Here is a 25,738-nt window from a genome sequence, read left to right on the forward strand (position 1 = left end):
ACCCATTGTCTAACTGAACTCGAGCCTCTTTGATCGCTCAACATCATCAACATCAACATCAGAATGGCGGCTCTTCCCGACATTGAAACGGAGCGAGTCCAAGACCCCGCCGAACTGCAAGAGGTGTGTTCTCCTCCCGACCACTCGCACTGACGGCAGCTGATTACCTCCCTAACCACCTCGGACGACGGAAACACGTCGTCGATCGGTTCCGAGCTCGAGGCATTAGAAGCCATCTATCCCGGTTCGATCCTGCTCTCGTCTCCGACTGCGACTCCGTCCGTGAGCCCCACCCCTCCAACTGCGAACCCCGCCGCCACCCCCTCACACAGACTGAGATACGAGATCTCCCTGCCCGCATGGGAAGATGGCGGCGTCTCCGCTGATGACCCCGACGCCGACGCCGCCCCGCGAATTAGGATCCTCGTAACCCTTCCCACGACGTACCCCGACGCCGCGCCAAGATTGCAGATAATGGGACGGTATGTCGGCGCGTATGCGATTGACGCTGGGCTATGTGAGTGTGCAACCCCACACCTCCTCCCCCTCCCTCTCTCTTTCCCCCCCCCCCACCACACCCCTCCACCCCCCCCCCACCCCCACCCCCCCTAACCCCAGTCGGAGACATCACACGCACATTCATCTCCTCGGCCGGCGTGGGGTTCACTCCCGGCGTCCCAGCCGTCTTTGAAGGGCTCATACACGTCCAATCCCTCGTTGAGCCATGGTATCGCCAACGCGCCGAGGCGAGCGCCCAGGCGGAAGCGGCGCACGAGGCGACATCTAGAGGGTTGAATCAACCGACCGGGACAAAGGAGCTCGCGACCGGGACAAAGCTCGCGACCGGGACAAAGCTCCAGACAGGGACAAAGGCGCTCCAGACAGCGTTGGACCAGTTGAGCTTCACGTCCCACACCCGCCCCGTCCCGAAAATCACGTCCTCGGAACCCATCACAGATCGCAAGTCGCAGTTTGTGGGGCATGCGTGTCGGGTCGTGGATGAGGAGGACGTCATGGCGGTTGTGAGATCTTTGCTGGAGGATAAGCGGATCGCACGCGCGGCGCATCCGACCATCTGGGCGTATCGGACGGTTAGGGAGGTTGGCGGCGCTGCGGGACGTATTGTCGAGAGTGGTAGGTTCTCTTGTCCACGATTTTGATTCACTCACACAGACTACGACGACGATGGCGAAACACAGGCAGGATCACGCCTCAAGCACCTCCTCGACGTGCTGGACCTCACTGGCGTGCTTGTTGTCGTGACACGCTGGTTTGGCGGCATCCACCTCGGCCCAGACCGCTTCAAGCATATCAACCAGGCTGCGCGGGATGCGCTCGAGGCAGGCGGATTCCTCGAGCAAGTCGCGACCAAAAAGGGCCGGCGCAAGTAGGCACAACACAGGTACACATGCATAATACATACACCATACACTCCACTCCCTTTCCTTCTGGCTACTTCTTGCGACGTGCATACCCGCCACGCTTCACGCCCCGGCCGCGCCATCCTCCCCGACCGCGTCCCCGGCCGCCCGCCGGTGCCCGCTTCGGCACCACGGCGGCGACACCGAATGCGTCTGGGTCGTCATCCGAGTCGTCCTCGTTCGCGCCGCGGCGGAAGTGGTTCAGGTAGAACTCCTGCAACTGCGGAGAGAGCTCGCTGATCAGTGTCAGGCCTCCAAGTTCCTTCCTTGGTGGTGAGTACGAGGCGTTGAGCGCGGCAGCTCTCGCCGCTGCGCCAGAGAGCTGCCCCTTCTTCGCCTGCGGCGACTCGTCGTCGCTTATGTATATTGGAGGGGTTGGCGTACGGCTGCGCCGCGCCTGTGTGCTCGGCAGCATCTCGAAATCTGGAATGTCAATCGGCTCGTAATGCAAGTTGCCCAAGTCGGTCATGTCCGCCATGTCGTCGTCCCACCCATCGTCGTAGTTGTTGGGTGAGTCTGCGCCCGCAGGCGCGATGGACGTGATGTCGTCGTTAAAGTCACCGTAGTCCTCCTCGTCTGGGTCGGCAGGGCTCTTGCCCTTCCCCTTCCGCACCACTGGAGCTGGCTCCTCATCGTCAGCATCGCTGTCTTGCACCAAGTCCTTGCTCGGGCTCGAGGGCTTGGACGGCAAGGTACGCTTGGAGGTCGACCGCAAGAGTGGAGCATCATCGTCATCGTCGATGCCTTCACTCGCCACTATGCGCCGACGCGTCCGTCGTATTGGAGGGCTGGGCGACCTGGTTCTGCCTGAGGATGAGTTGGACTGGGAAGTCCTTGCTGAGGAAGGTTTGGTGGTCGAAGTAGTCGCAGACGACGACAGCGCTGGGTGTTTACTTGGAGAGCGCCGGACGGGTGATGAAGACCCAACGAGGTCGATATGCTCCGGCTCGAGGGTGTCACTGGGTGTCTGCAAGCTAGACGGCGCAGCGCGGGACGAGGAAGGTGCGTCTGGTGTCAGCTTTGAACTAAACCTACCGTAGCTGACGTACTGGACGACAGACGCTTGAGCGCTCGGTCGGACCTGCGCTTAGCAGACTTGCGCAGCTCGTCCTGGGTGTAGTCCGTCTCGCTGATCTCTTCTATGTCATCGAACTCGTCTACGACCTTGGAGACGGATCTTGGCCGCGGCTCTGGCGTGGTGACGGGCGAGCCCTTGAGGAATTCGGAGATTGGTGCCAGAGTACCTCGAGTGCGTGGCGTCGCTTTAGGGGTGGCTTTCAGCGGCATTGTAAAGTACGGGCTCTTGCGAGGTGGGGAAGGCGAAACGGAGAATGGCAGGAAGGAAGGGCGTGGTGGTGGGGAGCGCAGGGTGAGCTCAAACGTCCGGGGGGACGACAAGTCGATTGTGCGCATGCACTAGTGGAGTCGAGTGCGTTCTAGTTGAGATGTACACTCGACGATGGTAATGTTGATGTTTGAATGATTACAAGGATGATTTCTGTAGAGTTGACGCGTCTGAACACACTGCTAAACACCTCATCTTACCCGCCGCCCGTATCAACATTCCCTATTAACGGAAGTAAATAGATGGTAATTACCATTTGAAACATTGCCTAATCAGCTCGGTCTTTCCCTTGTTCCCTGATTGATTGAATCGCGTGCCTTAAACTCATCGCGACGAGCAACCTACATCCCGAGCTAAATCACTTCAGTATCGCTCGTTTTCCATCTCCTCTCCGCCATGCTTCCCCTACCCAGTGGAACACGACACAAGCCTCGTTACGCGCCCGTCGGCGCCTACAGCTCGTACTCGTCACCTCTAACCGGCAGTGTTATGGGTGTACTCCGCACACGCTCTCGCTTAACCAACCTAGCGGTCGCGCTCATCCTGCTCTTTCTCTCCCTATCCCTGCTAGCCAACTTGCGGTCTTTAGCTTCCGGGCCGCCCCACCCGCATTTCAGATGGCATGCGGCGTGGGATGAGCTAGCAGACGCAGACATCCTCGACAGCGGCAGGCCACCAAGCGTCGAGACGACGATCAAGCGCGACCCACGAATGGTAGAGGTCGATCACCTCATCCTAGTCCCAGGTCACGCGGTGTGGCTGGGTTCCGACGTCGGACAGGTAGGAGAAGACGGCGAGTGGGTGCTGGAGGGGATGCAGAAGGGCGGGAGCGTGGGCACGTACATCAAGCATATTGAGAAGGGAGCCAACATGGCCGCAGACGACCCAAACTCGCTTTTGGTATTCTCAGGGTAAGTCTATCCAGAGATGGAGCTGATGAAAGTGGCGCAACACGCGTACAGCTCACGTCGCCGCTCTCGGAAGGAGCATCGTACCACCGATTGGCCGCCGCCAAGGGTCTTCTCGACACTACCGGGTCCAGCACACATCTCCCCCTCTCGGCTCGCGCGACAACAGAGGAATTTGCACTTGACAGCTACGAGAACCTCCTCTTCTCCATGGCGCGCTTCCGGGAAGTCACCGGCCACTGGCCATCACAGGTCACAGTCGTCGGCTACGGGATGAAGCAACACCGGTGAGCCTTCTACGCGTCTCATGAGAGCTGACGGCAGCTTTGAGCAGCTGCACCGCGGCGCGATCCGTTTCCCCGCGGACCGGTTCAGCTACGTCGGCATTGACGACATGGGCGACACGAGAGCGCACTATGAGGGCGAGGTGCGTCTACTCCCGTTGGGCTGACATTGCTGGATCGGTGGCTGACAAAAGCTCAAGTACGGCTACGCGCCATTCCTCTTTGCGCCATCCGGGTGCCGGCCACCACTCGCAACCAAGCGCGCCAACCGCAACCCCTTTGCTCGCTACCCACCCTATCACTCTAGCACGCCCGAGCTGGCGGCACTCCTCGAGTGGTGCCCGCCCAGTACACCCATCGGGGACGTCGCTGTGCCCACAACGCTGGGCGAGAGCGAGGGGATGGAGCCGCCAGCCGGATTTGTCGTGTACGACGGCAAGCTGCCGTGGGACGGGCTGAAGCGGTGGAACCGTGAGCGGGACTAGGGGCGGTGGCTTTGGCGTCGCGGGTCTGTTGGCGGTCACTTTGGCGTCGCGGGTCGGTCCGAGGGCGGCCCAGGCGTTGTAATAACACGCTGCAATCTTGGGAGTAGCTAGGCATAGAGACCGATCGGCATTAGAGTACTGCATGGACGATTTTGCATTGTACGCGTAGAGTGTCAAGGCGCGTCTTTGGTGCGACGTTTGCCACACGCCTTGGGCTGTGGCTGAACCCAAAGACCCATCCGGATCCGAACCTCGTGTCGCTGACATTTGGCCCCTGGTGACTGGGCTGAAGGGGTAATGTCGGTGGCGGAACCGATTAGTCCCCATTTGCATCCGCTAATGAGGTTGATAGGTAAGGCTAATTGGTCCCATGACATGACATCACCGCGGCCATTGTCTAACGCCTCTCACCTAGCTCTTTGATCTGATTTCAGTCCCCCCATCTCATCGACTTTATCACTTATCGTCATCTCCCCATCTCTCATCTCTCCCTGCTCTGCCCATCGCAATGTCTACCACCACCAGTCTCCTCCACACTGCGCTCCAAAACCTGCACGTAGCGCAGCAGGTCGCCCACCCATCGCACACCCCGCGCCCTCCCTCGTCGCGCTCGTCGCCGCCCGCCAGCCGCCGTAACGGCGACAGCAGCGACGACGACGAGTATGTTCCCGTCGGCCATGGCACTGCTCCAGGCACTCCTATCCCGGGTAAGGGTATGGTCCTCGGCCAGCGCATCAAGAAGGACAACGGGGCGCGCGACCCGGTAAGTACGGTGGCAAGATGTGACTGTCGGTGTGAGACTCATTGCTCTGCATTTGGTATTGCTGCTCTTGCCATGAGTGCTGTGTGTTTCTCGTACTTGGGCGTCATTGTACAGGAAATGGAGGCGGGAAGTGATGGCAAGAACGACTTGCGCGCGATCACTATTCCTTCCCTTCGTCCCCTCCCCTTCCCTCCCCTCCCCTCCCGCTTTCTCATCCCCACACCCGTCATCCTCCCTCATTACTCCCGCCATACCCCGTACCCATTACTAACATGCAGCTCAAAAACTTCCCCACGCACGTCGCAGTCCGCATCTTCCTCCAGCTCGACATCCGCAGCCTCGCGCGCTGCGACCGCGTCTGCAAGCGTTGGCGCAAGAGTAGCACCCTCAACTACAGTGAGTCGTTGCAGCTACCCAAAGTAAAGACCCCAGCTGACACATCTCCCATCGCGCCTCCCAAATTTATGACACACTGCTCTCTGTACCTACCTCATCTTCGCGTCCGTGCACATCCCTGATCTACACCTCAGTCTGGTTCCTCCAGAACCGCTCGCTCCAGCTTCCTGCCCTCCCGAGCGCGATGGGCGGCAAGACCCGCAAGCTCGACGACGGCACGGAGTTCTTTGACCCGTACGACAAGGGCACCAAGCTCTCGTCCCTCCCGCCCGTGGCTGTGCCCACCTCCAACCAGCCGCAATGGTCCAAGGCCGAGAGCAAGCGCGCTTGGAAGAGCGTGTTCCACACGACACTCGCGCGCAAGGACGCCGACAGCGAGGAGGACCATCCGTACCATGTAGACATCGACTCGCTCCACACTAGCGGTTACACCACACCCGTTCGTCACTCGCACGCCGGTATGGGCTCGGGCGCTGCTGCCCGTTGGTCCGACAATAGCGGGACTGGCGGGATGACGCCGACGGAGCGCAAGGTCGCCGCACGTGAGGGATACAAGGCGCTTGGGGGCCGGAAGAGCCGCACTAAGCGCCGCATGGGAGGTACGGGCGCTCGCAAGGGGCCCGACATCGAAGATGACGATCCGCGCTTCACTGCACCTTGGTAGAGTGAACTAGACGCGACGAGCGTCAGAATTGCGTGCGTCTCCTAGTACTCCCGTGCCGTCCTCGTCTGAGAAAGGCCATTGCGCCCGAAAAGAAGCCAGAAGCGCCCACGCGCGCCCTTATGGTCGGCACCCAGCCAATGCCACGGCCTGTTATCTGTTATCGTTGTCCGTTCGCAGTCCGTTGTCAATAGTAAATCGTCCAAGGGATCCGTAATGAAGAATGCATACCTGCATGAAATATACAACACGTCAACCTTTCTCTATAAGCTACTGACGCTCCGCCTCACTTTCGACGACGAGGATGCGCTTGAGTGCCGTGAGAACGGCACGGCACGCCCGCGTCCACTGCTCGTCGGGGTTACCCACATCGCGGGGCTCTTCCGCGCTTGCGCCGAGGCCCATGACGCTCCCGAAGCCGGGCAGGCCGCTCGTGATGCCCGGAAGGCGGATCGAGTGTCCATTGATGCGGTCCTTGTTTATCCTGAGGTCAGTGTCTCTCCTTCTAGTGGACATACTCGACGCCGCTTCCCCAAGCACGGCCGCTCTGGCGACCAAAATCGAGCAGCTGCTTGAGGCAATCGAGAAGCGCCACGAGCCCGCTCGAGAACTGCCTATTCTGCCACAGTCGTCCAGGTGTGAGGTCACCGCTTCCGTACAGTTCGTAGCTGTTCCGCCCAGGAGCAAGGTCTTCAATGCGCGAGAACGACCCGAGAGGAATGATCTTGTACCTGGGGTCAGCTAAATAAGGATAAACGCACCGTTGAAAAGTACACGCGACCCGCACCGCCAGTCGGTCAATACACAGCGCGACGAGGCCCCACGCAGCGTTGATCTCGTCGAACTCGACATTCGGCCTTCCCCCAAGTCGCAGCCCGTTGATCGTTCCCACATGTCCCCTCTCAAGCGGGGCGTGTCCGATCTGGAACGCGTCATTGTACACGTTCGTGCTCTCGAGGTGAGCAAGAAGCTGTTGTGAGAGGAGGAGTTGGGTCTTGGCGCTGGCGAGCTGGTTGGCAAGCGCCTCCATGTCACCATGTAAGGCTGCGTGTGACTGTAGGAATCTACCATTAGAAAGGCAACGGATAGACCTACGCAGCCTCCTCGGCTTCGATACCCTCTTCGTCGACCTTGACCCGCGCCTCCTCCTCCTTGGCCTTGGCGAGCTTATCTTCCTCCAACCTCAAAGCTGCCCTCAACGCCCTCTCCTCCTCCTCCAACGTCCCCCTGCGAGCCGTAAGGGCGTCCCATTCATCCTTGCTTCCAACCAGGCCGTCCTGTTTCCGCAACCCCCTCTCAAAGGCGATATACGCGTCCCTCTCGCGGGTGAGTTCTTCCAACTCGCGCTGTAATTCGGCCTGGAAGAGACCCGTACACTCGATACAGAGGGGGTGATCAATCGCCGTCCGGCTCGAGAGAAGGGCATCCAAGTTGGCCGCCAGCCGGGGGCGGTTACCTTGTGGGCTGTCTGACCTTGATTTAGGTTCGGGTTGGGATGGACGGTCGGGAAGAAGAACGTAACTCTCAGCGATGGGGTTGGCGCTGGCCCATGCCGCCGCGGCTGGGCGGGATGCTGGAGGAAGGGAGTTGAGTTTCGCCTTTGCTGGAAGTGAGGAGGGGTTGGGAGGGGAGGGGAGTGTGTTCGCGATAAGAGAGTATTGGCTTGGAGTTAGGTTTGCAACCGAAGGATCGCGGAGTAGAGGCTGATGACAGCGCTGACAGGCTAGCGAGTCTGTCATGACCTGATTGATGCGATATGCGATGGTGTTGAGATTGAGATTGAGATGACGAGCGATTAGATATCACCACTGATCCAGGCACGGTATTTAAATATCCTAATAGCGGAACCAAAGAAAGCTAATGGGATTGTTTTGATCCAAGCGTTCTTCTTGACGATCCGTCATCCATCATCCATCATCCACCATCCATTATCCATGGCCATCAAGCTCAACGCAGAGGCTGGACCCTCCTACACGCCCGCGGCGACGTTGGGTGCACACACGCGCTCCGTCACGGCCCTCCGCTTCTCGGCTGACGGCAAGACGCTTGTGTCTGCTGGTGAGCTATTAATCATTGCCACGCCATGCTGACGGCAGGCGCTGATGGCTACGTGCACCTCTGGTTCGCTAACTTAGTTTAGATGTCAGCTGACGACAGGGACGCCAAGAGCGGCGTACATCAGCGCGCGCTGCGTTGTCATCATACAGGTGAGACTAAGACCACCTCTTCCCCCGCTGACCCAGGCATCAACGACATCTCACTCTCCCCCGATGGGCTGTATTTCTGCACTGCCAGCGACGACAATACCGCGCTCGTCTTTGCTTCTGATCCTCTGGTCGATGCAGTCACCGGCGATGATCGGGTACACACGCATGCTGTCCCCCTCCGCACACTGTCAGGGCATACGGCGACAGTGCTCTGCGTTGCGTACGGACCCCGCTCCAACCTGCTCGTAACGGGGAGCTATGACGAGAGTGCCATCGTGTGGGATGTGCGCCGAGGACGCGCACTCCGGACCCTGCCAGCCCACGCCGATGCTATCTGGAGCGTAGGATGGGACGCTGAGGGCGCACTGGTCATTACCGGCAGTGCGGACGGATTGATGTGAGCTGCGCGTTTGCCTCGCAGCTGACGGCAGACGGCTGTGGGACGTAAACACCGGCCAATGCCTCAAGACCCTCGATAACGAGTCCAACTCCCCTGTGTGAGCTTCTGCCGACAGTTGATCCTAACCCAGCTCCTCTGCTTCCTTGACACCCTCGTCGTTCCACATCCTCACGGCCTGCCTATCTTCCGCGATACGCGTGTACTCCTTACACACGGGCAAGGTGCTCAAGACACTCCGAGCACCCGAGTACGTCTGCGAACGCTTCCCATCCCCCGTGATTGTGTTCGGCGCAGAACGCAAGGAGAACGACGCGATGGACGTGGACAGTGCCGTACCTTCCGCTGCGCCATCCCCTGGACGGACAAAGGGCCCGGCAGCCCTCGTAGTGGCTGGCAGCGAGAACGGCAGCGTCGTCCTCTGGGACATGCAGGAGCGGCGCGTCGTTGCAGTGCTCAACGGCCACACATCTGCCGTCGTCGCCCTCGCAGTGTCGCCAGACGGCACGATCGCGTCGGGCTCGCTCGAGCCTGAACGCTCCATCCGCCTATGGCGGATAGAATAGAGAGTAGACAGCATGCATACTACAGCCCGAGTCGCTGACTCTTGCCCTTGACGCCCTTCCACACATTGTCGACCCACTCGCGCTCCTCGCGGTCCACGACCGTGTAGTTTGCCCGCTGGCGCGGCTTGGTCGGCGTCTCGACTTCGAGTCTGGCGACCTTACTGGGGCTGGCAGGCGTGTTGTTATCAAAGAAGAGCCCCGTAGAGCTGGGCGTGTCAGACTGTTGGATGTTTAGGACGCGCGCGGTACTCGAGCTCAGCGGCGAGCTCCTAGTGGGCGAGTGTCGGCCAGGCGTGGACTTGTAGAGGCTCTGAGCGAGGGGAGACTGGGTCGCGGTGCGCGTAGGAGTAAATACGGGCTCATATGAACGGGTCTGTGGTCAGCAAAAGCTTGGGGATACGTGACTGGGGAATGACAGTCACGCGACGCACCAGCGGCGAGCTCCTGAGCACTGGCACGAGTTTCATGCCCGCTGGCGGTGGGGGCGCGGGCGCGGCATGCTGGACGCGGTAAGCCGCATCGAAGACGTTGAAGCATAGAACGGCTGTGACGAGCGTTTCTGGAATCAGCATATACGTAAGGACGGACTCACCAAGCCACCACACTGAGTCAGCGGGCACACCGAACGTGACGAGGATGCGGACGGCGAGAGCACGAAGCGTGAGGTAGGGCGTGAAGACTGTCCGCAGGAAGAATAGGAATGCCAGGCCTGCGAGGTTGCCTTTGAGGCGCTGACGGGCGAGAGGCGCCGACAGCGGCGCGCGGAGGAAACCCATTGTACACCAACAAAGCACAGAGGAGACGGATGAGTGGGTTGCGCTGACAACGAGGTGTGGCAAATGTTATGGTTGTGTGGGATGTGGGGTGTTGTTTGTTGGTGGATGGGGAAAAATCAACATGGACCCGAGAGGCCGTGACGATGACGTCCGATCCCCCTTCAATCGCTCTACCTCGGCACAGGTCACCAACTTGCCTTCGTCCTTTGCACCATCCACCCATCAACGGAAGGCGCATGCTATCGCCGGACCACACTCCTGCGCGCCCACCAGGCGTGTCGCCGCTAGCCATGGCTTTGGGTACAGGCGCGGTGTCGGCACCAGCTTCACGGCGCTCCTCGATAGTATCGCGGAGCTCGGCACACGCCCTCTCACCCGCTGTGAGTCCCCGCACCCTCCTCCGCCCACACCTCAACCGCACCTCGACTACCACATTGGCAGCGGCAGGCGGCGCGATGATGGAGACGTGCCCACCAGCCCCGGACCCGTTCCATACCGGCGCGACGATCAGTATCAACCAGCCCGTGGGTAGTCTGTCCATTTCCCCATCTTCTCGCGATGTCTGCCTCGCATCCAGGAAAGGACTGTATATTCTCGACCTCGCGAATCTCGAGAGCGCACCACGCTTCGTACCCCAGGGCGGGACGTGGCAGATCGCCGACGTCCAATGGTCTCCGCACGCCGTGACCGACAACCTCATTCTCTCGACCTCGTGTCAGAAGCTCCTCGTTTGGGACCTCGCTGCGCAAGTGGCTCTTAATAGGAGTATCGAGGCTCATGAACGCGCAATCACCGATATCAACTGGGCCGCACTCAATCCTAACATGATGGCGACGGTTGGGATGGACGCCGCGGTCAGAGCTTGGGACCTTCGACACGATTGTAAGCGTCCCGCCGTGCGCTTGTCTGCTTGGGGCGCAGCCGGCACGCAGGTCAAGTGGAACCGTCTCAACGAGTACGTACTCGCCACGGCGCACCACCGCGAAGTCCTCCTCTGGGATACGCGGAAAGGCAGCGTGCCCTTTGAGATTGTCGAGGCGCACCAGTCCAAGATCTACGGTATCGACTGGGACCGGGTTGAGCAGCACAAGCTTGTGACATGCTCCCTCGACAAGACTATTAAGTACTGGAGCATTCCGTCTCTGTCTGGTGGAACCGACGGCTCTTACTATCCCTATTCGTACGAGACAATCTCGACCAACTACCCTGTATGGCGTGCTCGCCATCTGCCTTTCGGGCAGGGCGTCCTCGCCCTCCCACAACGCGGAGAGACGGCACTCGAGATGTTCGGTATTGGTGGCGACACGCCTCTCGAACGCTTCGAGGGCTCCACCGGCGTCGTCAAGGAGTTCGTATGGCGCATCCGTGGCGGAACAGACCTGGCCGTCGAGGACCGGGAATTCCAGCTCGTCACCTGGTCCAAGGACCGCAAGCTGCGTATCTGGAATGTGACGCGCGAGATGACCGCGAAGGCAGGGTACAAGGCTGGCGCGCCGATCCCGTACACCTCCACGCGCCGGGGCGCCAAGAACCGCACCTTCACCACCATTCCGGGCGGGGACGCACGCTCTAACGCCATCGCCCTCCGTCCGCAGGGTGCGCTGAGCAGCTCACCTGTGCTCAACCTCGGCATCCCCGTTGGACCGAGCGGCATAGGGCGCCAGCGGCTGATGGCACACACCCAACGCGAGTCGGGTATGACGCGCGGTGGAGGAGAGGCGCGCAAGATGGACCAGCTTGAGTGGCTCACCAAGGTCGTCCGGACGGAGGATCACGCGACCAAGGCCGAAAGCACGACCGGTACCCGCACGCCAGCAGTGAGCGACAGAGCGAGCGGGAGAGGCTCGTCGAGCTCGCGGTCACGGAGCCACTCGAAGCGCGAGCCGCTGCGACCGCTCAGCTCGAGTACGCGTACACCTTCTCGTGTTAGGGGCGAACGCATCGAGGGCAAGGAGGAGTTGATGAGCCTCAAGGGGGAGGTGCTTCTCGCACACAAGCGCTTCCCAAAGTCCAAGGTCAACTTTGAGAGGGTGAGCTAACCTTTCCACGTAAAGCTGACACCAGCTTGACCTGATACAGCGCAAGCTAACTATGTCGCTGAACGGGCCGTGGGCGAACGGCAACCGCGCTGCGTTCGTGCGTATACACTGGTCGTATCCCCAGAACTACCCGTACGCAAACGAGATACCGACCTTTGAGCTCGAGCGCAACGCCACCGTAAGCCAGATAACGCGGCAGCGTATGGTGTCGACCATCAAGGAGATCCGGGTCAAGTCGAGACAGTGTCTGGTCTCCGTCACCGAGTTCCTGCTGGGATACCACGAGAGAACTGGGCGCCTCGCGCTGGAGGAGGAGAGTGGCAGCGATAATGACGAGGTCGACGTCAATGTGCCCATGCTCATCCGCACAACTGGTGCCGTCTTCGGACCCAACGGTCAGCTCGCGTGCTTCTTTCCCAAGCAGACGGTGCTGCCCCGCGCCCGTACCTCTCTCTCCCGCTCGCCGAGCGGGCAGTACGACCCACTGAAATCGCCACTCGCACGCGCGATGACTGCTCTTAGCAGGTTAGAGAACCCACACAAGCCCGCCGTATCCCTCCGCTTCCGGCGGCGGAGAGAAAAGGCCATGATGGGCCCCGTGCAGCAGAGATCACTCCTGACGCTGCGCAACGCCTCCAACCTGACCTCGGAGCCCGACATGGCCTTGGCGGTGCATTACACCACCACCTCGCCAGAGGGTAACTTCCGCGTCGCCGTCGAGGGCCGCCGCCTCGACCACGCCGACGTCTGGCAGACAGTATACGGTGTCCTCGCCGACCCGCCGCCTCCGTACTCGGACCTACCCAAACTTGCTGGTCACACGAGTGCACCTCACGAGCGCATGTTATGGGAGCGCGACATGGAGCGCAAGCGCCGGGTGCTCGATGAGATCTTCGAACGCCTCATGGCCGCAGCCGACATCCAGCTCCTCGCCCTCGTTGCATGCATGCTAGTCGAGTATGACAAGACCGCGCCACCTCCCCCGCCTGCCATCGAGGAGATTGTCCACAAGTCCCCTGAGCGGGGATACTTTGTCCTTCCCAGCCGTGACCGCCGCTCATCCTCACTGACGAATATGACGCCGCCAGCTTCGGCAGGCCCCGGATCATTCAGGACGTCAGGCTGGTCCCAAATCCTCATGAACCCCTCCTCCATCTCGCTCCGCGGAATGACGTTGACGCCCCGTGATAGGTCGTCCTTTGAGATTCCCAACCGAACAAGCGTGAGCAGTATCGACGAAGGATCCAGCAGCTTTGCGGCCAGCATGTCCCCCGTGCGGCGGATGAACATTCCTCCGCGGAGACAGAATTCGACCACGAGCGCAGGCAGCTTGGGGGTTATTCCAAGCCCTCGTCGTCTGGACCGACGCGAGTCAGGCGGAAGGGAGCTGTCGCGCACGGTCAGCCGTGACATGCGCCCCCGGCCTCTGAGCGGAACGACCGAGTCCCCTCCCCCATCTGCCGTTCCACCTACACCAAGCCGGCTCGCGAACACGACAAACGCGAGCGAGCCCTCAAGCGACGGGAGCGCGGGTCCCGGCGGAGTGCGCAACAAGGTTTCGTTTGGGGGTGGGAGTCCGCTGCGGCGAGCGTTTAGCCGCGCACCAAACCTCCCACCAGTTCAGCGGAGAAGTCCGACGTGTTCCGTCCGCATCGACCTGAACATGGACGAGCCGTGAGTAGTGTGGACACATTTCTGTGGCGACAGCTGCGCGATTCAATTCATTGAATGTTGCAGCATCTTTGACCCGACCCAACTGACACCAGCCCGACAACATCGGCGTCTCTTCTTCGGCCAGAGCTTCGACCACAGGCCGAGATCTGGAAGCTCGCATACGCCGACCTCCTCCTCCGAGCCGGTCTCGTGGGAAAGCGCGCCGCCCTGCTCCAGTACCAGTTCACGACTGTCGAGGGGCCCAGTGTCGCCGCTGCATCTGGCGACCTCCCGCATCAGCAGCTCGTACTCGCGACCGTGTGCCGCTTCTGCAACGAGCACGTGCTCCAGCCTGACGAGGTGCGGTGCAGTTCGTGTACGCGATACAAGGAGGCGCCACTGTGTAGCGTGTGTCGGCTGCCTATCAAGGGTGAGTTTTGCCAAGGGGGACCAGTGTCGAAGCTGGTCTTTACAACTCCATGGCACATTGAGCTGACGCCAGGCCTCGCCACCACGTGCACAACATGCACCCACACATCGCACACGCGATGCCTGCGCAACGTCATGCGCAGCCAGGCCGACCATTGCCCGTCCTGCCATTGCCGCTGTCTCGCCGAGCGCGGGCTATCTGGGGCTTTCCGCACGACGCCGAAATCGGACGCAAACCAGGCTCCGTCATACTGGCCGACCCCGTTTCCGCGGATGAACCACCTCTCACTCTCGACCTCGCCAACCCGCCTTGAATTCGACGGGCCGCAATTCTCGGAATTTGTGCGCCTCGCCGACCGGCTGCCCGATCCCGAGCTAGAAGCCGAAGACAACAACGAAGCCAAACCTGAGGCAGAGCTTGAAGCGGAGCCAGAACCAGATAGGTGGTGGCGCGAGCCTGGCGCCGGCGTCGTAAGCTATCTCAAGCACCTCCGTACCGACCCACCCAGCACCACGCCACCACCAGGCGAAGACCGGCGCGGATCGCGCATCCGCACAAGTACGGGCGCACTAGACATTGTCGATACCGACGATCTGCAGATGGGCCTCTCGGGATTGGGACCGAAACACCAGGCCCGAAGAGCCACGTTCACGGGTCCTGGCACTTCGGGTTCTTTTGGGGGCGGGGCACTAGAGCTCGATGCGGGGGAGGAGGAAGCGCCAAAGTCGCGCATCAAGACTTTTGGACGAGAGGGACTGTTGGGGTGGTAGTGTATCATCTGTTGTCTATGCAAGCTTATGCCACGGCGGGCTGGTGTCTGGATTATGGATCCTGGCTGCCGAGGCCACAAGTTGCCAGCACGATGCGGCAGAGCCTTACACAAGCGCGCACCATCACGCGGCCCCTCCAACTTTCACATGGACATTCTGAAATAGTACAAGGTGATAATACGAATTGACTCGAGGCGTTCTCTCCCCGTCAACGACCAGACCGTCGCTCCTGCCAGATGATGAGCTTAGCGTACCTCTCCCGCCTAGCGAGTTCATAACGCCATGTGAGGCACCTAGTGAGCGCCACAATGGCCGGGCGAATCACGTCCTCTTCCTCGGGCATCCCGAGGTTCCCGACAGACACGCGTAAGCTCTCAACTGCCAGAGAGCAGGCCCGGTATGCGTGGAACTCGATTTCTGCCCACCGCCGGAAGAATAACCCGTAGTCCTTAGCGGCAATTGGAGCAAGGACAGTGAGAGTCGACATGGTTGCGTCGCGGAGTCGCGTCGGAATTCGGTATGGATCCTTCCGAGTTCTGGATACAGGCGCTGCAGATCGGCCATGACGGTGGCGAGGGTGGCCGAGGCTGCCGCAAAGACCTTGCGTCAGAGGGGGACTATGACAACGTACTTGGTCGGCAGCAGCTACTGTCTGGGGAGCCTGGTCCATTGGACTAGTCATGGTTGGGGGGACAAGGGGTCTGAAGGCGATGATGTAGACGGCCGTGGTGACTGTTGGCGGGTGGCGAGCAGAGGATGGAGGACAGAGGAGCAGCACGGGGATTGAGAGCGAAACAAACCTCGAGCCCAGTGGTTATGTGTACAGTATTATAACCTTGCCCCACACATCCACATCTAAACCATCATCCTCACCATGATGCCCAACCCCACTCCCCAGGCCGGTTGATGGAGCGATTCTCGGTGTAGTACCTTATACATGTCAGAAGGTGGTCAGGCTACGCGCGAGTCTCTGGTGTCGGTATCAGCAGTGGGGAGCTCGTGAGTCGAGCTTGGTGTATCAAAGTCTCGCACCACCAGCAGTTCCGTTTCGTCAATCTCCATAAGCATCCCACCACATCTCCATTCCACATCTTTGAAGCGCAAGGGTTTTGCGCTTCACTCTCAGATCCGCCGAAATCATTATTGCTCGGCGACCCGCTCCACCCCCACTAAGCAGGAAGGGAGTTGATATGCCAGATGCGAGCCTGCTGGACGTCAGCAGGCGGAAGGTAATTATCGCGTTGTACTCTGTCAGACGTCGCCAGTTTGTTGGCAACAGGCGTCGACTGGTCGTTGTGACTGCGGAGGTTGCTGCGTTGATGGGATCAAGTAATCAAGTGAGGAGCATCGCCACAATGCCAGTCATTCCGAGATGAGCATGACATTGGTTACCACGTCGTCAGGGACACCCCGGGTGGGCCCAACCACCCTGAGTTGTTACACGTCCATCGTCATTCCCCTACCAACTCGATCTTCCTCTGTCTCTCTCTCTCATTCTCTCTTCATCTCACTCATTCTCCTTCCTTTCTCTCAAACCCCACTGGGCATCACGACAGCGCGATGCAGCCAAACCAGTGGCAGCAACAGCAGTTCGGCTATGGCGGCCCCGGGGCGTCGGGCTTTGGCTACGCCGGACAGCGCCCCATGAACGCCCAGCCAACCGGCTTTCCTGGCCAGCAGATGCCCATGCAGACTGGTATGCCTGGCATGGGCCCCGGCATGGGAGCCATGGGAGGCATGGGCGGACAAGGTATGCCCAGCGGAGGCATGCCAAGTGGGGCGATGGGATCCGGCTCCACTGGTCTTAACACTCCTGGTGCCGGAACTGGATCTGGCGCTCCCAACTACTCGTTCCTCTCTGCTCCACCTCCTCCCGGCTCGTTCGGTCAGCGTGGCAGCTTTGGAAACCAGAGCGGTCTCATGTCCCAGCCCACCGGCTTCCCCGGCGGTGGTGCCAGCGGCCTCATGCCCCAGCAGCAAACGGGCATGCCCATGATGGGCCAGCCCACGGGCCTCGGCGCAAACCTCATGGCCCAGCCAACCGGCATGGGCCTCCGCCCTCAACCAACCGGCATTCATGACCCCCGCCTCGGCGCTATGCTCCAGAGCTTTATGCCCAGTAACATGAGCCAGGTGCGTTGTCTTTCTGGCAGAGCTGACGCAAGCCCTTCTCGGCTTCTGGTGCACCCCAGTTCAACCAGGCTCCCGGGCAGCCCCTCCAGCAGACGTTCCAGTCGCTCCTCCAAAACCCTTCAGTCAAGACACCCAAGGTCCCCTGGGCGCTCTCGCGCCAGGAGAAGAAGGACTACGACCAGATCTTCCGGGCGTGGGACACTCGTGGCGACGGCTTTATCACTGGCGATATGGCACGCGAGGTGTTCGGCCAGTCGGGCCTTTCTCAGGACGACCTCATGAAGGTTTGGAATCTCTCGGACGTCGACAACCGGGGCAAGCTCAACCTTCCCGAGTTCCACGTAGCCATGGGCCTCATCTACCGCGCCCTCAATGGCAACGAGATTCCCGACAGCCTTCCCGACGAGCTCGTGCCTGCATCGATGCGCGACATCGATTCCACCGTCAGCTTCATGAAGGACCTGCTCAAGCATGAATCCAGCGCGCGCTCAGACACGTCGTCGCCTGTGGGCTATGGTGTGCAGGCGCCCATGTCCACGGCGTCGGCCAAGGACGCCAAGGTGTACAAGCACGACGACAGCCGAAAGGCGGGCTACAAGTCATCGGCACGCCACCTTGATCGCAAGACTGTGCGCTATGCTGGCGAGGACTCTGGCGCCGAGATCAGCGACCTGCGCCGCCAGCTCGAGACCGCGAGCGGCATGCTCGACAGCAACACGGCTGAGAACGCGCGCAAGACAGAGGAGGACGAGGCACTCGAGCAGGAGGTCGATGACATCAAGTACCGTGTCAAGCGTATCAAGGAAGACATTGACTACGTGTCCAAGGGCCGGCGCAGCGCCGACAAGGACGAGGAGCGCCGCAAGCTCGAGCGCGAGTTACTCTTCCTCATGCACGAGAAGCTCCCGGAGCTCGAGCGCCGCCAGGAGCGCCGCGCCGAGGAGAAGCGTATGGAGGAGCGTGCGGGCGTTCGTGCGCGCGACAGGCGCAACGATACTCAGGGCCGGTACAACGACCGCGACCGTGACCACGACTGGCTGCGCGGTTCGTACGAGCGCGATCCAAGCCGTGACCGGGGGTACGGACGTCGTCCAAGCGTGTCGGACCGCGACCGGTACGACCGTGACAGGTACGATGACCGCGACCGCGATTACAGTCGCGGTGGCAGTGTCTCCAACCGCGACCGCGACCGCGACCGCGACCGCGACCGCGACCGCTACGACGACCGTGACCGTGACCGTGACCGCTTCGACCGGGACGAGCGCGATCGCGACCACCGCGCGCCCTCGCCACGTCCCCCTTCTCCGAAGAAGGCCGAGCCGACACCGCCTCCCGCGAGGGAGCGGCCCAAACCTGCCACCAGGTCTGTCGCGAGCATGACGCCCGAAGAGCGCAAGGAGTACGTCAGGGAACAGGCCCAGCTCAGGATCCAGGAGCGTATGCGTGCGCTTGGCGTCGAGACGCCTTCGGCGACTCCAGAACCGGCCGTCGACACTTCTGTCGAGGACCGCCTGGTTCAGGAGCGCCGGGAGGCGGAGGAGCGCGCTAGGGCGGCCGATGAGGAGCAGAAGGCGCGCGAGGAGGCGCGTGCGGCCCGTATTGCGTCGGCCCGCGGTGATGCCCCAGTTCCCCCTTCACCCGCGGCGAAGAAGGAGGCTCTCAAGCCTCCCCCTCCGCCGCCTGGGAAGAAGGGCCCGCCTCCTGCCCCAACATCACGCGGTAAGGCGGCCCCTCCGCCACCTTCGCCACGGCACGCTCCAGCTGCGCCTTCACCTGCTCCACGCGCCCCGCCGGCGGAGGACCATGAGGAGGCCGAGCTGCGTGCGCAGGAGGAGGCACGCCAGAAGGCGATCCAGGACCGCCGCGAGCGCTTGAAGCGACTTCAGGAGGAAGAGGAGGAGGAGCTACGCAAGGAGGAGGAGCTCTTGGCCGCGCGCAAGGCGCGCTCTGCCACCTCCGCCGCACCGGTGCTCCCCAGAATCGTGACATCTCCTGTTCAGCAACCAGCTCCCTCCTTTAATGAGCAGTCCAAGTCGCCTCCCAAGTCACCCTCGGGCTCGTTCAACCCCTTCCACCGCCAGCAACCCAGCGCTTCGCCAGTGCGCTCGCCTACTGGCCCCAGCTTCAACCCCTTCTTCCGCCCTCCTCCCGCCGCGGGCGCTGCTGTGACAGCCCCGTCTTCTGCGCGTCAGCGGCCGACTGTGCCGGAACCTCCTTCGGCGCCGAGCGCACCCGCTGCTGCTCCTCCTCCTCCGCCTCCACCTCCGGCTCCACCGGCGCCCGTCCAAGCTGTCCGGGCCCCTCCAGTGCGCGCCAACTCGGCACCGCCCCCAGACGACGACTGGGAGGACGCACAGGAGAAGGAGGCCAACGAGTCGGACTCGAGCGATGACGAGTACACTCACTCGCGTTCGTCGCGCAACATGCTGGCATCAGCGCTCTTCGGCGGCATTATGAACCCGGCGGGATCGCGGCCCAATTCTGCTGGCGCGAGTCAGCCAGCAACCCCTCCCCCGGCTCCTGCTCCACCCGCTGCCCCGAGAGCGGCGCTGCCCAACCTTGGCGGTGGCAGCATGGGTGGCGGTGGAATGAGTGCTCTCCTCTCGGGCATTCAGGGCGGTGCACGCCTCCGCAAGACCGAGACGAACGATCGCAGCGGAGCCAGTGCCGGCGGGCACGTGATCGGCGATGCCGCACCCCCCGCACACATCAACGCTGCTGCCCCTCCCACCCCACCGAGCCCGCCTAGACCGCCGCAGGAGCTCTATTCCACGCCGCCCGAAGACGACGACTTCGTGCCTCGCCACGGCAACCGCTCCTCGGTCGACTGGTACTCTGGCATCGCGGGTGAGGCCACCCACCCCGCCGCGCAGCAGGCCGAGCAGGCCATGCCCTCGACTATGGAGGAGGATGAGACGCATGACTCGCCTGTGGAGCAGATGGCCGCTGTGTCGGTGGACGGCCCGAGCCTCGACGACGTCGACCTCAGCCGCACGCTGCATGTGCGTACGCTTTTCGACTACGCGTCGACGTTTGATGGTGACCTTCGTGAGTTGATAACAGCTGGGCTCAACTGACAGCAGCGTTCACGGAGAACATGGTGCTCGAGGCGCATCCCGCGCGTGACCCTGCGGGGCCGTGGTGGTACGGCACACTTCCGGATGGTCGGGCGGGTTGGTTCCCGAGCTCCTACGTGGCTGAGTGTGTCGGTGAGTACTTGACGAACTCGGTCATTCATCCGCTCCATTTGTGCGCGGCTGACCCCAGTCAAACCCTGCGTCGCGCTGTACGACTACGAGGCGACGTCGCATGAGGAGCTCTCGTTCACCGAGGGGCAGACACTTCCCGTCGTTGACCAGAGCGACGCCGACTGGTGGAAGGTCGAGATGGGCGGCGCGATCCTAATCATTCCCGCAGCGTATGTGGAAGTCATCGGTTAGTGCCCTTCTTTCTCCTGGGCCACCAATATACCGCCCAGATAGTATCTCTCTATTGTCGGGCCGAAAAAGACATGCAACGCGTTATTGGTAGAAGCGGCTGACTCTAGACCGCAACACGAACGGCACTGACATCAACACTGACTGGGAGCGCGAGCGAAGTGTGCCAGTTCTAAAGCAGCCAGAGCCGTCGCCGGCGACTCCACCAATACCAACAGTAGACGTCTCGGAGCACGATACGCGTCGCCACCCCCCTCCTCCGCCCGAGTCGAAGCGTCCCTCATTCATGCTCCCGGGCCATGCCCAGACGCCCAACCGCTCAAGAGCAGCCAGTATCTTAACCCTGCGGAGCATGGACGACGGCAACGACAGTGACAGCGGCGACTCGGTGCTATCCTGGTGGTCCGACGACGCCGACGAGACATCTCTCTCGACCGTCCCGGAGAGCAGGGAAGAGCGGGAGGAGGAGCGCCGCCGACGTGAGGGCGAGCGGCAGAAGGTTCTGGCTGCCGCGGGGCTCAAGATACGGCGCGAGCCGCCAAGTGTACCCGGCGCCCCGTCGTCCAGAGCGAATCATGGGCGTAGACGGCCGCCTCCACCCCCCAAGGCCAAGTCCATGGATGCCTCGGGCTCGGTCGGCTCAACCTCGGGCTTACCTTCAAGCTCCCGCGACCTCCCTGCACTCCCCCAGCCACCCGAACCACCAGAGAAGGACGGGCCCGTCACCGCGCCCGTGGACGTCGACGACGCGTACGCGCGCTACGAGGCGTTCATGGCCGAGGCCAAGCCTGAAGCCAAGCCGCAGCCACAACTGAGGCCGACCAGCGTCGTATCCGAACGCCCGACGTCCATGGTCTCGGTGGCCGAGACGACCAGTTCGACCGGCACAGCAGGTCTCAAGGAGGCTGCGAATGCCGCCAGTCATCGTCTCACCGAGTTCCTGGGCACGATGGGGTTCGGGAAGGAGAAGGAGAGGCGACCTATCAGTGGCCCGATGGACAAACGCATCTCTGGTCCAATCTCTGGTCCAATCTCTGGTCCAATCTCTGGTCCAATCTCTGGTCCAATCTCTGGTCCAATCTCTGGCCTTGTCTCTAGCCCTATCTCTGGTCCCATCGGCCCAATTTCAAGGCCAACATCTGGTATCTCGGACCCAGAATCCTCATTCGGCAAAACCTGGTCCTCGCTCATGGACCCCTCGGTCCTCGCAACCATGTCGGATACCGAGCGCAAGCGACAGGAATCAATCTTCGAATTCATATCCACCGAAGCAAGTTACGTGCGCGATCTCCAACTCATCGTCGGCGTATTCTACGCTCGCCTGATGTCTTATCTCCCAGATAAAACACTACGCGTCATCTTCGCAAACGTCGAGGACATCATGATGCTCAACTCATTCTTCCTCTCCTCCCTGGAAGAGAGGCAGAAAGAATGCCGCCTCTACGTCGACAAGATTGGCGACGTGCTCGCCGAACATGCCCAGAACTTGGAAGTTTATGCGCCGTACTGCGTCAACCAAGATACGGCGGCCAAGTTGCTGGTTCAATTACGCAGCGAGGATCCCGAGTTGGAAAGGGTATTAGGTGAGATTCGGGGCGATCCAACTGTGCGTGGACTGGATTTAAGCCATTTCCTCCTCGAACCTAGTAAGTTTTGGCAACGTGCCCTCAGCTCGCTCTTCCAGAGCTCGCTAACTCAGTGCAACGCATCACTCGCTACCCCCTTCTCCTCCGCCAGATCGCCAAATACACATCCGCAGACCAGGACCTAGAGGACGTCAACAAGGCCCTGTCGCTCGCGGAGGGTGCGGTCGCGAGAATCAACGAGGGCGTGCGAGACGCCGAGTCGCGCGAGCGTCTTCGCGCACTCAGTGAGGCCATGTGGGTCGGTGGAGAGGGGCGCATCGACCTCACTGAGCCGACTGTTTACCTGGGCGAACGCAAGTTAGTGAAAGAAGGGGCGGTGAGCAAGGCCAAGAGTGGACGACGGCTTTGGATGGTGCTGTGTAACGATATTGTCATTTTGATGGAAGACAAGAATCTATATCGCATGGTGAGTCGTCCCTCCCCTCCCTCCTCCCTCCCCCTCCTCCATTACCTTGGAGCTCACTCACCAGCCCATCCCACTACACAACCTCGACCTGCTCCAAGGGAAAGACGACGTATCCTTCGCACTAGTCATCCCCCGGGGCCAAGGCGGTGACACGGTACGCATCAAAGCGCCCAGCAACAAGGAACGCATCGAGTGGATAACAGCACTATCCAAAGCCAAAAATGACGCTGCCGACGCACGCCGAGCCGCCGCCCTCACCGAGAGACGTACTTCCGCCCCAGAAAGAGAGAGACGGACTCGCCCGACCCACTCTCGCGCGAGTTTGAGCGTCGGTGGCGAGTATGGCCCGTCGGCATACCGCCTCTCCTCAAACAACCGCTCTTCATCTTTCAACGACCGGCCGCCGCTGTCATACAACCCATACAACGGCTCGTCCGACCCGCGCTCAGGATACGACCGCAAGTCGAGCGTTAATGGCAGTCTCGCATGGCCGCAGGTCCCCCCCAGTCCCCAGCGACTCGCACCAAGTTCCTCGCCCCCTCCTCTGCCGGCGCGCTCCCAGCCCAAGATCCCAGAAGCACACGGAGAAGGACAGGAGGTATTTGGCTCCTCGGGGCAGAAGACGAGTATGTACGACCACGAATTTTAAGCTGGTCATTCTGGCACCTAGCTTGGACTTGCTCCACGCACTCCAACAACTCAAGGCCGATGGATACCTGTACGTCGACCGCGTTGGCGACGTGCTCCTCAAGCATGTTCTGAATCTGGGAGCGTACGTGTCCTACGGTGCCAACTGCGCCGAGGCGATCGGACTGCTCCAACGGCAAGAGGCCGAGAACCCCCACCTCGAGCGGACCAGCTCTGTACATGTATATAACGACTACCATGTATGTCCCATCCGAGATCCAGTTGGACATTCGGGGAGTGCCTTGGGTCTGCGGACTGACTCTGCGGCTGGGATGGGTCAGCAATGATCTAGTTGATGGAGCGGTTAACGGCGCCGAAACAGCGTAACAGCGTAACTCTGACGTCGGAGCGTTATCGGTGTATTGATGGCATTGATCCGAGAATACGGCTGTCACGTTCCTTTCTATCCTCCCCACACTCTCACACCTCTTGAGAAACACATAATAATGGGTTCTAAGCCTACGCCCGCTATCTCATGTTCATCTCACTCCCGAATAGCTCGGACACCAAGATGACCAAGACCAACACGTTCCTCAAAGTCGACGGCGAGAATATCGTGCGCGACGGCAAGCCTATCGTCCTCAAGGGCGCCGCACTCGGTGGATGGAGTGAGTCTTTCTTTTACACGTCCCAAGCTGACCCCAGTGAACATGGAGAACTTCATCACAGGCTACCCCGGCCACGAACACCAGGTCCGGCGCGAGCTCCTCAAGGTGCTCGGCAAGGAAAAGTATGACTTTTTCTTTGATAAGGTGAGTTGTTTGCCTGCGGCCCGCTCACCCAGTTCCTCGAGTACTTCTTCACCGAGGCAGACGCGGCATTCTTCGCCTCGCTTGGGCTCAACTGCATTCGCCTGCCCGTCAACTACCGGCACTTTGAGGATGACATGGCGCCAGGCGTGTTCAAGGAGGAGGGGTTCAAGCACCTCGACCGCGTCATCGACTTGTGTGCAAAGTACGGAATTTACACTGTTATTGACCTGCACGCTGCACCCGGGGCGCAGAACATTGACTGGCACTCGGACGGGGGGACAAACCAGGCGCTGTGTGAGTCTACTCAAGGGGTCGGGGCTGCCAACTGCTCGGGGCTGCCAACTGCTCGGGGCTGCCAACTGCTCGGGGCTGCCAACTGCTCGGGGCTGCCAACTGCTCGGGGCTGCCAACTGCTCGGCGGCTTCGTGCCCTTTCATCGGTCGCGCTAACTCCAGTCTGGGTCCACAAGGACTTCCAGGACCGCACCGTCGCCATCTGGGAGCACCTGGCCCGCCACTACTGCGACAACACCTGGGTCGCGGGCTACAACCCCCTCAACGAGCCCACCGACGAGGAGCACACCCGCCTACCGGCTTTCTACGCTCGCGTCGAGAAGGCGATCCGTGCGATCGACCCCCACCACATCCTCTTCCTCGACGGCAACACGTTCGGAATGGACTTTCGCGCCTTCACCGAACCCCTGCCGAACTGCGTGTACGCCGTCCACGACTACTCGAACTACGGGTTCCCGAACCCGCCCGAGGAGTTCACTGGGACCAAGGAGCAGATCGAGTTCCACGAGCGCGCGTTTGAGCGCAAGATCGAATTCATGAAGAAGATCGGGGGGCCTGTTTGGAGTGAGTCCTAGCCAGTCGCTCCGGCGAATTTCATCTAACCCCCAGACGGCGAGTTTGGGCCGGTATACCAGCAGGCATCGGATGGCATCCCGGACTGGGAAGACATGAATGACCGGCGCTACGCGGTTCTCGAATGCCAGTTGGGGATCTACGCAAAGTCGCACACGTCATGGAGTATCTGGCTATACAAAGACATTGGGTTCCAGGGCATGACCTATGTCAACCCCGACTCGGCTTACATCAAGCTAATCCAGCCTTTCCTGACCAAGAAGCGGGTGAGTTGACCTTGCCCCGTATATCTGAAACTAAAACCCTGGCCCTCGCCGTCGACCTGTGGGGCTGCGACGACACGCCCGTCCACGACGTCTTCCAGCCCATGGCTGACTGGCTGCGTGCCGCCGCGCCCTCCATCGACAACCGCTATCCCAAGATGTGGCGCTCGGAGCGACACCTCACCCGCATCGTGCGAAACTGCCTACTTGCAGACGAGCTGTGCTGCGAATACGCCGCGTACTTTGCGGACAAGAGTGAGGCTGAGCTCGAGGAGCTCGCGCGCAGCTTCGCCCTCGAGAACTGCGTCAAGCGCGAGCGGCTCAACGCGATCCTGCAGGAGGACGGGCGGCGTGGGGAGATATAATAGATGGGAGTTTGGAATGTAGCTCGGATATCTGAATGGCGGTAGAAATCTCGACGATCCTGAGACCTTGAGTGCCCTTGAC

The 25,738-nt window shown here is 61.0% G+C and overlaps 10 protein-coding genes across 10 annotated transcripts; 7 read left to right on the plus strand and 3 right to left on the minus strand.

Moving 5' to 3' along the window:
• Positions 1-63: 63 nt before the first annotated feature.
• On the plus strand, positions 64-1,391 carry CcaverHIS019_0303510 (uncharacterized protein; the record flags this gene model as incomplete). The annotated part of the gene is made up of 4 exons (XM_060598786.1): positions 64-123; positions 160-517; positions 619-1,134; positions 1,174-1,391. 4 exons carry the CDS (start codon positions 64-66, stop codon positions 1,389-1,391), a joined length of 1,152 nt encoding a protein of 383 aa, XP_060455546.1.
• A 61-nt stretch (positions 1,392-1,452) lies between these two features.
• CcaverHIS019_0303520 (uncharacterized protein) lies at positions 1,453-2,708 on the minus strand (the record flags this gene model as incomplete). Its single annotated transcript, XM_060598787.1, has 2 exons — positions 1,453-2,429; positions 2,471-2,708. The coding sequence occupies 2 exons, from the start codon at positions 2,706-2,708 to the stop codon at positions 1,453-1,455; spliced, it is 1,215 nt and encodes a 404-aa protein (XP_060455547.1).
• A 454-nt stretch (positions 2,709-3,162) lies between these two features.
• On the plus strand, positions 3,163-4,443 carry CcaverHIS019_0303530 (uncharacterized protein; the record flags this gene model as incomplete). The annotated part of the gene is made up of 4 exons (XM_060598791.1): positions 3,163-3,677; positions 3,710-3,961; positions 3,999-4,101; positions 4,153-4,443. 4 exons carry the CDS (start codon positions 3,163-3,165, stop codon positions 4,441-4,443), a joined length of 1,161 nt encoding a protein of 386 aa, XP_060455548.1.
• A 508-nt stretch (positions 4,444-4,951) lies between these two features.
• Positions 4,952-6,266, plus strand: CcaverHIS019_0303540 (uncharacterized protein; the record flags this gene model as incomplete). Its single annotated transcript, XM_060598792.1, has 3 exons — positions 4,952-5,206; positions 5,485-5,602; positions 5,737-6,266. 3 exons carry the CDS (start codon positions 4,952-4,954, stop codon positions 6,264-6,266), a joined length of 903 nt encoding a protein of 300 aa, XP_060455549.1.
• A 267-nt stretch (positions 6,267-6,533) lies between these two features.
• atg6 (uncharacterized protein) lies at positions 6,534-8,002 on the minus strand (the record flags this gene model as incomplete). Its single annotated transcript, XM_060598793.1, has 4 exons — positions 6,534-6,747; positions 6,782-6,994; positions 7,025-7,264; positions 7,359-8,002. 4 exons carry the CDS (start codon positions 8,000-8,002, stop codon positions 6,534-6,536), a joined length of 1,311 nt encoding a protein of 436 aa, XP_060455550.1.
• Positions 8,003-8,197: 195 nt separating this feature from the next.
• On the plus strand, positions 8,198-9,433 carry SWD3 (uncharacterized protein; the record flags this gene model as incomplete). Its single annotated transcript, XM_060598794.1, has 6 exons — positions 8,198-8,321; positions 8,360-8,384; positions 8,421-8,470; positions 8,507-8,867; positions 8,902-8,967; positions 9,001-9,433. 6 exons carry the CDS (start codon positions 8,198-8,200, stop codon positions 9,431-9,433), a joined length of 1,059 nt encoding a protein of 352 aa, XP_060455551.1.
• Positions 9,434-9,452: 19 nt separating this feature from the next.
• Positions 9,453-10,209, minus strand: CcaverHIS019_0303570 (uncharacterized protein; the record flags this gene model as incomplete). Its single annotated transcript, XM_060598795.1, has 3 exons — positions 9,453-9,806; positions 9,865-9,992; positions 10,026-10,209. 3 exons carry the CDS (start codon positions 10,207-10,209, stop codon positions 9,453-9,455), a joined length of 666 nt encoding a protein of 221 aa, XP_060455552.1.
• A 236-nt stretch (positions 10,210-10,445) lies between these two features.
• On the plus strand, positions 10,446-15,101 carry CcaverHIS019_0303580 (uncharacterized protein; the record flags this gene model as incomplete). Its single annotated transcript, XM_060598796.1, has 4 exons — positions 10,446-12,239; positions 12,274-13,922; positions 14,015-14,331; positions 14,404-15,101. 4 exons carry the CDS (start codon positions 10,446-10,448, stop codon positions 15,099-15,101), a joined length of 4,458 nt encoding a protein of 1,485 aa, XP_060455553.1.
• Positions 15,102-16,661: 1,560 nt separating this feature from the next.
• On the plus strand, positions 16,662-23,372 carry CcaverHIS019_0303590 (uncharacterized protein; the record flags this gene model as incomplete). Its single annotated transcript, XM_060598797.1, has 7 exons — positions 16,662-17,234; positions 17,267-20,282; positions 20,318-20,443; positions 20,502-20,669; positions 20,782-22,317; positions 22,371-22,723; positions 22,788-23,372. 7 exons carry the CDS (start codon positions 16,662-16,664, stop codon positions 23,370-23,372), a joined length of 6,357 nt encoding a protein of 2,118 aa, XP_060455554.1.
• A 513-nt stretch (positions 23,373-23,885) lies between these two features.
• CcaverHIS019_0303600 (uncharacterized protein) lies at positions 23,886-25,656 on the plus strand (the record flags this gene model as incomplete). The annotated part of the gene is made up of 6 exons (XM_060598798.1): positions 23,886-24,018; positions 24,056-24,162; positions 24,195-24,456; positions 24,618-25,019; positions 25,065-25,294; positions 25,393-25,656. 6 exons carry the CDS (start codon positions 23,886-23,888, stop codon positions 25,654-25,656), a joined length of 1,398 nt encoding a protein of 465 aa, XP_060455555.1.
• Positions 25,657-25,738: the final 82 nt, after the last annotated feature.

Source organism: Cutaneotrichosporon cavernicola (assembly GCF_030864355.1).
Source record: "Cutaneotrichosporon cavernicola HIS019 DNA, chromosome: 3".
NCBI lineage: Eukaryota > Fungi > Basidiomycota > Tremellomycetes > Trichosporonales > Trichosporonaceae > Cutaneotrichosporon > Cutaneotrichosporon cavernicola.